Source organism: Symphalangus syndactylus, chromosome 11 (assembly GCF_028878055.3).
Source record: "Symphalangus syndactylus isolate Jambi chromosome 11, NHGRI_mSymSyn1-v2.1_pri, whole genome shotgun sequence".
Lineage (NCBI taxonomy): Eukaryota > Metazoa > Chordata > Mammalia > Primates > Hylobatidae > Symphalangus > Symphalangus syndactylus.
This window is the reverse complement of record NC_072433.2, coordinates 63651725-63665334: the sequence shown is the minus strand read 5'-3', so window position 1 is coordinate 63665334 and position 13610 is coordinate 63651725. Positions and strand designations below refer to the sequence as shown.

At 48.3% G+C, this 13610-nt stretch overlaps 1 protein-coding gene across 6 annotated transcripts in view; it reads left to right on the top strand.

The window, feature by feature from the left end:
* The window catches only part of VPS35L (VPS35 endosomal protein sorting factor like), a 147867-nt gene that overhangs the window by 126270 nt on the left and 7987 nt on the right, over window positions 1-13610 (top strand). For all 6 annotated transcript variants that reach the window (XM_055299028.2, XM_055299031.2, XM_063612150.1 and 3 more), the window contains 2 exons: window positions 3977-4142; window positions 10808-10926. In XM_055299028.2, coding sequence (XP_055155003.1) covers window positions 3977-4142; window positions 10808-10926 — 285 coding nt within the window. The remainder of the gene's footprint in view (window positions 1-3976; window positions 4143-10807; window positions 10927-13610) is intronic.

The window sequence follows — 13610 nt, the reverse complement described above, 5'->3', positions numbered from 1 at the left end:
GTAGAAGGATTCTTGCAGACCAGAAACCCAGAGGGTTATTGCTGATGTGGTAGGTATTGGGCCAGCAGGGAGAGAGGTCTGAGCCCCTGCCAGGTGCTACCTGGGAGCCACTTTGTCAGCATTTGTTTGTTCCACTTGGGAGGCAGCCCTGCCAGGGACACTTGGAGACACCTTTTCCCACTGAAAGCGCCATCTGAATCCAGAACCGTTTTCTTTGTCTTAAAAAAAAAAAAAAAAAATCTGTGTCTGCCTTACTTCAGCTGTTGGCACTGAACCATCCATACAATTTTTTTTTTTTTTTTTGAGAGGAGTCTCGCTCTGTTGCCCAGGCTGGAGCGCAGTGGCGCGATCTCGGCTCACTGCAACCTCTGCCTCTCAGGTTCAAGCGATTCTCCTGCCTTAGCCTCCCGAGTAGCTGGGATTACAGGTGCATGCCACCATGCCCAGCTAATTTTTGTATTTTTAGTAGAGATGGGGTTTCACCATGTTGGCCAGGCTGGTCTCAAACTCCTGACCTCAAGCAATCCACCCGCCTCGGCCTCCCAAGGTGCTGAGATTACAGGCTTGAGCCACCACACCCAGCCCATCAGTACAATTTAAAAAAAAAAAAAAGTTACAACCACTGAAGCATGGATGTCACATGGGAAACTTTGTCCATGTACAGAAGGTCGGAAATAGTCTCCCACCTCTTCGGTTGTGAGCAAAAGCTCACGGAAATGGCTCACTACAAACCTTTACGTCTCCACTGGCCCTTGTACCACCTTTTTGACAGTGTGTTGCATGGTCTGTCACAAGACTTATGCATTTGTGTTGAAATGAAGTTGCTGGAACATTCAGATTGTTGTCTATTCCCATGGCAGATCTTTAAATAAAATATATTTTTGGACAGCCACATAGCAGAACCAAATAGCCTAGTTAAAAACAGCTGTTAGCAAAAGAAGGCGGGGGAAGTTCCCAGCTGAAACCAGCTCTGAGTGGAAGGCAGATCATGGCGTGGGCAATTTTGATGTGTGTAGTTTGTGGATGTCAGACTTCTGAGCATCTTGTATTCTCATTCTTGCCAGTATCAAAGAGCAATTCTTTTTTTCTTTTTGTAAGATGGTCTCACTCTATCACCCAGGCTGGAGTGCAGTGGTGCCATCATAGCTTTCTGTTGCTAAGACCACAGGTGCACACCACCACACGTGGCTAATTTTTTTTTCTTTCGTAGCAACAATATTTGTTATGTTGCCCAGGTTAAGAACAATTATTTATTTATTTATTTATTTATTGGAGACAGAGTCTCGCACTGTCACCCAGGCTGGAGTGCAGTAGTGTGATCTCTGCTCGCTCATCCTCCACCTCCTGGGTTCAAGCAATCCTCCTGCCTCAGCCTCCTGAGTAGCTGGGATTACAGGCGCACACCACCACACCCGGCTAATTTTTGTATTTTTAGTAGAGATGGGGTTTCGCCATTTTGGCCAGGCTGGTCTCAAACTCCTGACCTCAAGGGATCCACCCATCTCAGCCTTCTGAAGTGCTGGGATTACAGGCATGAGCCACTGCTATCTAGCCCAGGCTAAGAGCAATTCTTACAGATATTAACAGCTTGTACAAAACATCCCACGCCCCTCCACAATTGTCCTCACCCACTTGAAAGTATGACTGTGATATGTACACACATTCACGTTGGATATAATGGCAATGCTGTTCTCATACTCCATACTTGTATTCTAAGTAGCTGACTGCATGTATGCCTCCCCCAGTTCACAAGTTCTATAAAGTCAGAGACGCTGTTTATCTGCAGAGAGGCAGTGTGAATATGGTACCAGTAGTTAGAAATGTCCACTCTGGAGCCAAACTCCTGGGGATTGAACCTTGGGTCCCCAAATACCAACTGTGTGACCTTGGGCCACTTAACCTCTCAGTGGCTCATTTCCTACCTGTGAAATGGGGCTTCATCATAGTATCACCCTGGAACATAGAATAGCTATGGTAGCTGCTATTAATGTTAGCTGCTGTTGTTTTTGTAGCCACATCAGTGCCTGACACATAGAAGGTACCCAAAAACTGCAATCCATTCAACATTGTTCACCCAATGCATGTCAGTGTCCAGCACTGTCCCTGGAGCCAGAGACAGGGCTGGATTGAATGTCATCAGGGACACCATCCACACTGAGTTCCGGGAGGCATCATTAACAGAATACAGTGTGCAGCCAGCAGACCTGGCGGTGTATTGGTAAATGCAATAGATGAAGTGCCTGTCCTCCTGGAGTTTATAGGCTAGCATGAAACAGAGAGAACCAGGAAAACCACGAGATACTGTTGGGCAGGTCATTGAACGAATACATAGATCATTTCAGATAGTGAGAGGTGCTCTGTAAAAACAACACAGAGGCTGGGCGCGGTGGCTCACGCCTTCAATCCCAGCAGTTCAGGAGGCCAAGGCAGGTGGATCGCTTGAGCCCAGGACCTGGAGACCAGGCTGGGCAACATGGCAAGACCGCATCTCTACAGAAAATAGAAATTCGCCAAGCGTGGTGGTATGTACCTGTAGTCCCAGCACCTCGGGAGGCTGAGGTGAAGATCGCTTGAGCTCAGAAAGTCAAGGCTGCAGCAAGCCGTGATCGTGCCACTGTACTGTAGCCAGAGTGACAGAGTGAGACCCTGTCTCAGAACCAGCCCCCCCACCCCAAAAACAGGATGATTTGTGATGAAGAGAGAGAGGGCTGCAGATGGAACGTCAGGGAAGGCCTCATTAAGGAGCTAATGTGTAAGATGAGAACTGCAGGCTACCAAGGAGCCAGTCTGGCCAAGCCCTGGGGCACAGACTCAAGTCAGAGAGAACGTGCCTGGCTGGAGGCCAGAACCTGGACGTGTGTGCTGGCCCCTGGTGCCACTCTGTGCCCTTTGTCCTACTGTGTGTGTGGGAGACTGGCCTCTGGGGACTGCCTCACCTATCCTTCCTCTAGCTCCCAATTTGTTCAGCCAGTAGGAGGCAGCAGCATGATGCAGGGCAGGAGGAAAGCGAGGCTGGGGTATTTCTCCCCCATTCCCCCAGGCCATGTTTTGGCAATGGCTTTGTTCCTGCACCTAAGACTACATCTTGGGCTAGATGCAGGTTCCAATTATGCCGCTGCGGGTTCCAATCATGCTGTTTCCCCTGCTGCTGCGGGTTCCAATCGTGCTGTTCTCCCTACCTTAACGTGGCTGGGGTAAGGGAAGGGGACCCGCATGGGGCGGGCCAGTGAGGCTGTGGAGGGGGCTGGCCACGCAGAGCTTCTGCACAGAATGAGAAGTCTGGAGAGCTTTCAGCAGGGCATCCCCAGATTCACATACACCTTTTTGGAATGGAATTGAAGCTGCTTACTTTTTTACACCCCAAAACTTTTTATAGATTCAGTTTAGCATCTGAGAAACACTGTTTGCTATAAAATCCGTGACTGTCTCTCAGGTTTTGCCTCTCCCAAGAGAGCATCCTCCATTTGGCTGTTACTGTTGTTGAGCATCCCAAAGAGTGAGGCTCTACTTAAAGTCACTGCCTCGAGTGGTGACAGGGATCATCCGGGGGCTCACCCAGCGTAGGTGGCTTCTGCCGTTCCATCTGCTACGATACCCGCGATCTTGCTTTTGTGGTTGGAACAGGGCTTCCTTTTTTTTACCTCCCACCACCCACAGAAAAACAAGAGTGTAATTTTGGAAATAGGCCATTAAGCTGACAGGTAACTTTGCCTTCTCCTTTTTGGGATCCAAAAAGGGACTCTCAAAGCTCGTTTGCCCAGACAGGAGCATGTTGATTCGTGGGAATCACATTTTGTCATTTTTCTCTGTATTGTTTAACCAGGCTTGTGAGTGGGGTCTTGCCTTTGTTCAGTAACTGACAACGTTAATTTCTCTACAGCTGCTGAGGGGGGAATCTGGGTTTCTGTGTTGATTTTCTTTTTCCCTCCCCGCTTCATCTTTGGGATTATTTATCCTTTTTTTGGTTCTCTGCTAGGATCATCCTGAACATGGGGTCCTGTTTCTTGTTCGAGAGCTTCTCAACGTGATCCAGGACTACACCTGGGAGGACAACAGCGATGAGAAAATCCGCATCTACACCTGCGTCCTGCATCTCCTCTCTGCCATGAGCCAGGAGACGTACCTTTACCACATAGACAAAGGTAGCAGAGCCTCCGCCACCAAACAATGCTCCGCGTGGATTTCATGAAAGGCAGACAGAATGCATTCATTTTCTCTTTTATTTTTTCCTCCCTTGTATTTTAGCTCCCATGAAATTCTAGTCCAGGGTCTAACTGTATTTACCTATCTAAGACTTACCTGGGGCAACTCTTAAGAGTACAGATTCTTGGGCCGGGCGCAGTGACCCACGCCTGTAATCCCAGCACTTTGGGAGGCCAAGGCGGGCAGATCTCCTGAGGTCAAGAGTTTGAGACCAGCCTGGCCAACAAAGCCAAACAGAGCTGGAGTGCAGTGATGTGATCTTGGCCCACTGCAGCCTTTACAGCCCAGGCTGAAGCAGTCCTCCCACCTCAGCTTCCCAAGTAGCTGGGAATACAGGCATGTGCCACTGCACCCGGGTAATTAAAAAAAATTTTTTTTGAAGACAGGGTTTCACCGTGTTACTCACGCTGGTCTCAAACTCCTGGGCTCAAGCAATCTACCCGTCTCAGCCTCCCAAAGTGTTGGGATTATAATCATGAGCCACCACACCTGGCCTTCCCTCTTAATTTGCATCTTTAACAAGCACCTGAGATCATGTCGAACATCAGACCAGTCTGGGGAAACATTGTTTAAAAAATAATTATAATAATTTCAACTTCTGTTTTAGATTTAGGAGGTATACGTGCAGGTTTGTGACAGGGGTATATTGTGCAATGCTGAGGTTTGGGGTGCAAATGAGATAGTACCCAATAGGTAGTTTTTCGGCCCTTGTCCCCTCCCCTTCCTCCTCCCTCTAGTGGTCTCCAGTGTCTGTTGTTTCCATCTTTATGCCCATGGGTACCCAATGCTTGGGGCCCACTTACAAGTGAGAACATGGCGGTAGTTAGTTTTCTGTTTCTGCACTAGTTCATTTAGGATAATGGCCTCCAGTTGCATCCATGTTGCCACAAAGGCCATGATTTCGTTCTTTTTTAGGGCTGCATAGTATTCCGTTGTGTGTATGTGCCACATTTTCTTTATCCAATCCACTGTTGATGAGCATTGAAGTTGATGCTATGTTTTTGCTATTGTGAATAGTGCTGCAATGAACATACATGTGCATGTGTCCTTTCAGTAGAACGATTTATTTTCCTTTGGGTATATACCCAGTAATGGGATTGCTGGGTCAAATGGTAGTTCTGTTTTCAATTCTTTGAGAAATCTCCAAAACTGCTTTCCACAGTGGCTGAACTAATTTGCATTTCCACTGACAGAGTGTTAAGTGTTCTCTTTTCAGAGGAACCCTCTTTTGGATCAGTGTGCTACACAATAAACTGGAACAATGGCTAAATATACACATGTATGAGCTTCGTGCCAGGCCTGTTCCTTACCACGGTCTCAGGCAGGACCCTGGTGTGGGTGTTTGCAACCTGCTCCTCAGATGATGCCAAGGCTCAGCGGCCCTTGTCTGGAGGAAGGAGGTGGCCTTGATCACCTGCTACCAGACATTTTGAACTTGCTAGTACAAGTTGGGAGCAGCCTCCTCATGTCCTGGACTTAACACAGGACATCCCAGTTCCAGGCCTTTTCCCACTGAGCCCAAGTATCCTCCTGCCTGGCAGACCCTCAGTTCTAATTTTTGGGTTCCAAAAATTGGTCTTAATGTCAAAAGTGCTTTGGCCAGTAATTGTGTACTTTACGGTTTAAAAAACCATCTCTATACTTGCAAGTTGTAGTGAACACATTAGCAGTGCTTAAGGGATGGCCTGCCTTCTGTCATACCTCTCAGGCTTTGTCTAGCTGGGTCTGGGGACTGAGGATAAAGATGTAACTCAGGGAGGCTGGTTCATAGCAAGAATGATGGCAGCTACCCTGATCTGAGCACTTACTGCATGCCAAGGACTACATCAGGCTCTACAGGCCTTTTTTCCCTTAATCCTTACAGCTTTACTATGAGGACAGGCATTCATGTCCCCATTTTATGTATAAGCAAGAGGAGATCCAGAAAGACAACGTGATTTACTCCAGGGCTTCTGGTAGTTAGTGATGGAAGTGAAACTGACACCCAGAGCAGTGGGACGTGCATTACACTGCTTTGTTGATTACAAAATAACAGTGTTGGCTGGGCACAGTGGCTCATGCCTATAATCCCAGCACTTTGGGAGGCAGACGCAGGCGGATCACCTGAGGTCAGGAGTTCGAGGCTAGCCTGACCAACATGGCGAAACCTCATGTCTACTAAAAATACAAAAAAATTAGCCAGGCTGTTGGCAAGTGCCTGTAATCCGAGCTACTTGGATGGCTGATGCAGGATAATTGCTTGAGCTTGGGAGGCTGCAGTGAGCCAAGATCACACCAGTGAACTCCAGCCTGAGTGACAGAGCAAGACTCCATCTCAAAAAAAAAAAAAGGCAGTATTTTAATTAAAGTGTATTATATAACATATATGCAATAAACTAGAGAGCTCAGTAAATTGTCACAAAGTGAACACTCCCAGGTAACCACAGTCCAGATCAAGAAATAGAACACCTTCAGTCAGCATCACCACCCTACTCTCTGAAGACACACCACTCTCTCTCCTGACTTCTAGCATTATTAATTAGTTTACCACTTTCTGAATAAGTAAATGGAATATTTTGCAAGCGTTCTTTGGTATTTGGCTGCTTTAACTCAGCATGATGTCCAAGATTCATCTGTGTTGGTATGCAAAACCGTTTACCTTTTGCATTGCTGTATAGTATTCCTTTGTGTGGATGTACCAAAATTGATTCATTCCTTCTGGATGGAAATTTGCATGTGGCCAGGTCCAGTTTGGGACTATTATGAGTAATGCAGCTGTGAACATTCTTGCATGTATTTCTTGGTATACATTCCCACTGGCTGTCTGCATGGAGGTGGCATTGCTGGCTCATAGGATCTGCTTATATTCTGCATTGGTGGATACTACCTCACAGTTTCCCAAAGGGTTAAACCAATCGGCATTCCCGCCAGGTACGAATGAGGCTTCCATTTGTTCAGTTGCTATGGTCATTCTTTTTCATGTCAGCTGTTCTAGGAGTGGAGTTTGCATTTTTCTAATGGCTGGCGAGGTTGAACACCCTTTCCTGTATTTCTTGGCATCTTCGTTTCCTCTTTTGTGACGTGAACACTGAAGGCTCTGAACAAGAGAGAAAGCCTTGAGGACCAGACAGAGACCTGGAAGTGAAGCTATCACAGAAGCATGCCCTGCCCTCTCCCCTCCCTCCTCTCTCTCCTCTCCTTCCTCTCCCGCAAACAGATTCAGTCCATCCTTTCTCTGAACAAGCCCACTGGTAAAGACTACCAGAGCCAGATTGACAGCAGAGGGAGCGAGGCTATATTTGATAGGCAAGAGTGTAGTTTTCTAGCTTTTAAAGATGAAAACAGAAGGATGGATTTTCTTTTTCTTCTTCTTAGTCCAGCTGTGTTTACTTTGAGTGTACAACTGTGACCTGCCCGGCGTCTTGGTAGGAGACCCAGGGAATCACAGAGGCTCTGCAGATTGTGGGGGCTCCTTTTTCCCTGTTCGCTTCCTCATTCTAGGGGAGGCTTTTAGATGATGTTGACACAGCTTAGAACTTGGAGGAGAGGGGTTAAATAATTTCTGCATTTTTGGAGGATGCCTTGGCCACTTTCTTCCCAGATTAAGAAAAAGAGAAGGCTCTGACGTTGCCTGGAGCAATCCCTCCGGTGCTTTTACACGAGGTTACAAGAGAGCGTGCATGTTTGATGTAGAAGTGAAGAATAGTCCTGGATCCTCAATGTGTATGTATTTAGTGTGCAGATAGAGTGTGTCTTTATTGGAAGATACAACTCAGGATGCTTCTGCGAAACCAAGGCGGCCCTCCTCACTCTTCCACATCACCTGCCAGGCCCTCAGAGCATTCGGGTTTGCAACTTGGGGTAGGACAGATGCAGAGATTGTGGGCTATTTTTAGTGGCCATTTGCAGGGCACATCATTTCTCCCCCTTGTGAGAGCCACGTCTGGACTTGAAGGCCCACAATACATTCTGACCTGACCAAATTACTTTTAATTCTCAAATGCGCCCTTTTCTCCTTCCCTCTATGACCACCAAGTGTTAACATGGAAAATAAATTCCTCCCTTCTCACCCCTTTTCCCACTTTTGCTAGCGAATTCCACCTTTAGGACTCAGTCTAGGTCTCACTGATTCCAGAATCCTGTCCCAAGCATAGATTTTAGGATCCCATGATCCCCTGTACTGCCCCCCTTCCTTGAGACCGGGAGGTGGAAGTTGCAGTGAGCCAAGATCGTGCCACTGAACTCCAGTCTGGGCGACAGAGCGAGACTCCATCTCAGATACCTCTGCACACTATTGCAATTGCCTGTTTGTGTGTCTCTGTCTCCTCATAGACTGTGAGCTCTGTGTCTGTGAGAGTAGGGCCAGGTCAGCCTTGTCCCTCGCTAGGTTCCCGCTCCTAGCTTAGAAGCTGGCATGAAGCAGGCCTTATTCAGTAGGTGTCGCATGTGGGTGTGAGTGGCCTGCTCTAAACATACCTCTGGCCCCTCGGGGTGGTTGGACCTTCCCTCTTCTCCATTGCTGGGCTGTTCAGAATCAAAGTGAACTCCAACCTGGAAGAAGACTGGGAATTTATGCAGGAACTATTCTGGTCCTCAGCAGCAGACATGAGAAATTCCTTCACCAGCTGCAGTTTTGCTGCCCTGCACAATCAGGTGGTGTTGAATGGCTGAATTGAACTCTTCTCGCTTCTTACAAGAGTAACTGCCGTCCCCCACTGGGGAGGTAACAGTCATGACACAGCAGCCAGAGCCGGCTTGGAAATTCCAAGATTCTCCTGCGGCCCAGGGCCAGTAACTACCAACCTGGTGTCAGACGAGCAATCAATCGCAAAGGAAACCTTGGGGAAGTATCCCAGCAGAGTCCCCATAAACCAGTTTAAGACTGGATAAGAGATTCCTGTGATCAGAGAAGCTGGGGAACAAAGGAACCAGTTGTTCTCCTTATTCTCAGGCAATATGCCTGCAACCTGCTTTCAAATGGTTCAGCCAAAAAAAAAAAAATTATGTGTGTCTGTCCATCCTTGTAGAGACAACAAACAAGACAGCTTGCACAAGAGTAGCAAAATGTTATCAATTGGTGATTCAAGAAGTAGGCATTCATGGCCCGGCACGGTGGCTCACGCCTGTAATTCCAGCACTTTGGGAGGCCAAAGCGGGAGGGTCACTTGAGGTCAGGAGTTTGAGACCAGCCTGGCCAACGTGGAGAAACCCCGTCTCTACAAAAATACAAAATGTAGCCCTGCCTGCAGTGCAGTGGCGTGATCTCTGCTTGCTGCAACGTCTGCCTCCTGGGCTCAAGTCATCCTCCCACCTCAGCTTCCCGAGTAGCTGGGACTACAGGCACACATCACCACATCCGGCTAATTTTTGTATTTTTATTAGAGACAGGGTTTCACCATGTTGCCTAGGCTGGTCTCAAACTCCTGAGCTCAAGTGATCCTCCTGCCTCAGCCTCCCAGAGTGCTGGGATTACAGGTGTGAACCACTGATCCCGGCCCCAAGATTTATCATTAAGTTAAAAAAACAAAGTGTAAAGCAGCACAGAGTGTAGTATCTTTCGTCACCCAGATCATGCTCTGTGTGAGGGTCAGTTGAGAGGAAGGAGCGGGGAGGGAAAAAGGAGGGAGGAGGAGCTCAGACTCAGGCTGTCCTTGGCTGGGCCTGTCTTACTCTAGGCAGTGGTTGTCACAGGACGAGACCAAGCAAACAGTGGAGGAGCTTTTGGCAAGAGACATTATCGAAGGGATTTACACTTCTAGAGTAGCTGAAATAGAAAATCTCTGCAGTCCTTCCCAAGCCAGCTTTGAGGAGAGGGTGGCAGGGCAGGCAGCTGGATGCGGTAGCTGAGTGTGAGCTCTGGAATCAGACTTCCTGGTTTAGGATTCCAGCTAGGACCACCTCTGAGCCTCATCTCCCTAAAAGGGAGATATTAATATCATCTCTTGGCTGGGCTGGTTGCTCACACCTGTAATCCCAGCACTTTGGGAGACCGAGGCAGGCGGATCACTTGAGGTCAGGAGTTCGAGACCAGCTTGGCCAGCATGGTGAAACCCTGTCTCTATTAAAAATTTTTTAAAAATTTTAAAAATAGCCAGGCATGCTGGCAGGTGCCTGTAATTCCAGCTACTCAAGAGGCTGAGGCAGGAGGACTGCTTGAGCCTTGAGGCAGAGGTTGCAGTGAGCCAGGATCGTGCCATTGCACTCCAGCCTGGGTGACAGAGACTCCGTCTCAAAAAAAAAAAAAAAAAAAAAGAAAAGAAATATCATCTCTTCACATACTGGTTGTGGGGGACTCTGCAATAAGGCAGTTAAAGCCCTAGCCCAGTGCCTGGCAGCTGCTGTGATGATCATTATGATTATTAATGTCCCCCCCGCTCCCCGCCACGCACACATGGGCTGGAGGGGTGACTTCCACACCACTGGCTTAGACTGTCCTGCAGGCTGGGTGTTTTCTTTGTGATTCCCAAGGCCCCAAGCCCAGTGGGAAATTTCCGCCACTTCCTTGTGCCCTGCCACGACTTCCTGCCATCTGCTGACGTGGTGTGACATGACACGCGGCTGCCTCTCCCTGGCCAGCATGGCCGCGGGGCTTGGGTCTGTCTCACTGTTCTTGTTTGTTCAACAGTGGACTCCAACGACAGCCTCTACGGGGGAGACTCCAAGTTCCTGGCAGAAAACAACAAGCTGTGTGAGACGGTGATGGCTCAGATCCTAGAGCATCTGAAAACCCTGGCCAAGGACGAGGTGGGTGCCCTCTGCTGTCCTCCACCCGCCTCTTGCTCTGAAAGCACAAGTTTCCAGGGTGGTTCAACGTTGGTTCATTCTAGAAAGGAAAGTATGTCATGTGAGTAATGTGTTTATGTGCAAACCACTTCTCCATTGCTTTGGGGCCTTCGCTCCTGCTGTTTTCTCTGCCTGGACTGCGCCTCTCCCACGGCTTCCCCTGGCTATTCCTTCTCGTCATTCAAATCTCAGCTCAAAGGACCTCCTCAGAGAGGCCTTCCCAGACCCTGTCTCAAGGAGCCACCACCACCTGCATGCCTCTGCCCGATTGTCCCTGTAGCGCCTGTTCAGTCACTGTCTGAAATGTTCTGTGTTTGTCTGTCTATCCCCCAGCTCCCTGACTAGAATGTAAGCTCCATGGGAGCAGGGACCTGGCAAGTCTTTTTTTTTTTATTTTTTATTTTTTTATTTTTATTTTTTTTGAGACAGTCTCACACTATTGCCTCGGCTGGAGTGCAATGGCATAATCTCGGCTCACTGCAACCTCTGCCTCCCGGGTCCAGGCAATTCTCCTGCCTCAGCCTCCCGAGTAGCTGGGATTACAGGTGCCTGCCACCACACCTGGCTTATTTTTTGTATTTTTTTAGTAGAGACGGGGTTTCATTATGTTGGCCAGGCTGGTCTTGAACTCCTGACCTTGTGATCTGCCCACCTCGGCCTCCCAAAGTGCTGGGATTATAGGCATGAGCCACTGTGCCCGGCCCGGACCTGGTGAGTCTTGAAGATCTGCCTGTGTCTGAATGACAAGACAGGGACTCTGGGACTCCCGGTAACTCTTTGCACCACCCCACGTCTCATGCAGAGCCCGGCCTGCGGCAGATGCTCCATCAGTTCATGGTGAATCCGTGATAGCGTGGGATTGCTATACCTGGGCTCTTTCAGTGCCCACAGCAGCCCTGTGAGATGTAGGTGCTGTGTTTATTTCCATTGAATGGGAAGGGAAACTGAGGCTCAGAGAGGGTTGGTTATTCAGAGCCCCTAGTATCTCCTCTGGCTGTGTTGAAACAGCAGAGATTCTAACCCGGATTCCCAAACCTGAACTCTGCACTGCTACATTGCCCTCCTCAACCAAGGCCTTTCCACTTCACTTTTCTTTTTCTTTTTCTTTTATTTTTTTTGAGACGGAGTTTCACTCTTGTTGCCCAGGCTGGAGTGCAATGGCGCAATCTCAGCTCACTGCAACCTCCGCCTCCCAGATTCAAGTGATTCTCCTGCCTCAGCCTCCCGAGTAGCTGGGATTCAGGCGCCTGCCACCACACCTGGCTAATTTTTGTATTTTTAGTCGAGATGAGGTTTCACCATGTTGGCCAGGCTGGTCTCAAACTCCTGAGCTCAAGTGATCCACCCACCCTGGCCTCCCAAAGTGCTGGGATTACAGGCGTGAGCCACTGTGCCTGGCCCACTTCACTTTTAAGAAGTGGTGTGTGGTCATTAATAATAGTAGGCTGTTTTCCCAGCCTTCATTATACATTAAGTGTAGTATAAAGAATTTTGCGTGGATTATTTCACTTAATTCTCACAGCAGTGCTTTATGCCATACAGATGAGGAAACTGAATCCTAGAGCGGTAGCTATGGAGTATGGTCAAGGCAATTTTCTAGAAGCCCTGCTCTTATCCACAAGCTAAATTCTTTTTATCAGATGTTGTGTCTTTTGTATTTTCAGAACAGTTTGTTTTTCATATTCTCCATAGAGATAGTTGATTGATTTCAGTGTAATTTCCATCGAGTACAACCCAATTAACTACCTGCCTCTCTTCCCAACCTGACCATGGCTTCCATTTTCACAGCTTTGGCCCAAATGTGTGAGTGACACATGGGTCCCAGAGACCCTGTCTCAGACGTGGCCGAGTCAGTCAGTTGTGTAGACATAGGTGTGTCTCTCTCACTGTGGTTAAGGCTGATTGCTGTAGCGTAGTGAAGATAGAGGCGTAGGGGGAGGTTGGCAGCATCTTGGGAGTCAGAGCCAGTGCTTGGCCTCTGTCTGCGTCCTTCCCTGACATTCTGCCTCCAAGCACTTCTCCTAGATCTTGCCCTTTATCCACTATGAGCTGTTTGCTCGAAGCTCTGAGCATCTCGATTATTGTATTCTCACCTAGCAAAAGATGTTGCCTGATAGATAACTCATTCCTGATATCCTCCTGGCAGGAGGGGACCTCTATTCTCTCGCTCTCCTCCTCCTCAGTTCCCTTCCCCAAACCTAAGATGATTTTTGGCCCCCGGGTTCTCAGTGCCTTTCCCATGCTCCCACTCCTTCTAAGGCGCTTGACCACCTCCCTCCTCCAGCTCCTTCATTCCCAACCCACTGGGTCTTCCTGGAGTCCTTGTTCTTCCTGGGTTTTGCTCCCATACCTCTCATCTCACATCCTTTCATAGCATCCAGACCCTTTCAGGACAAAATAAGATCAAACTGGATTGTAGTAGTTCTTTGTCATTTCCAAGACTGTATAAACCACCACCCATCCTCATGTTCCTTATGCACCCACCAAAAATACCACATTGTTTAGCTGTAGATACTCACATGCAGTATATTCCCATTCTTTTTTTGTTTTGTTTCGTTTTGTTTTGAGACAGAGTCTCGCTGTGTCACCCAGGCTAGAGTGCAGTGGTGCAATCTCAGGTCACTGCAATCTCCGCCTCCCAGGTT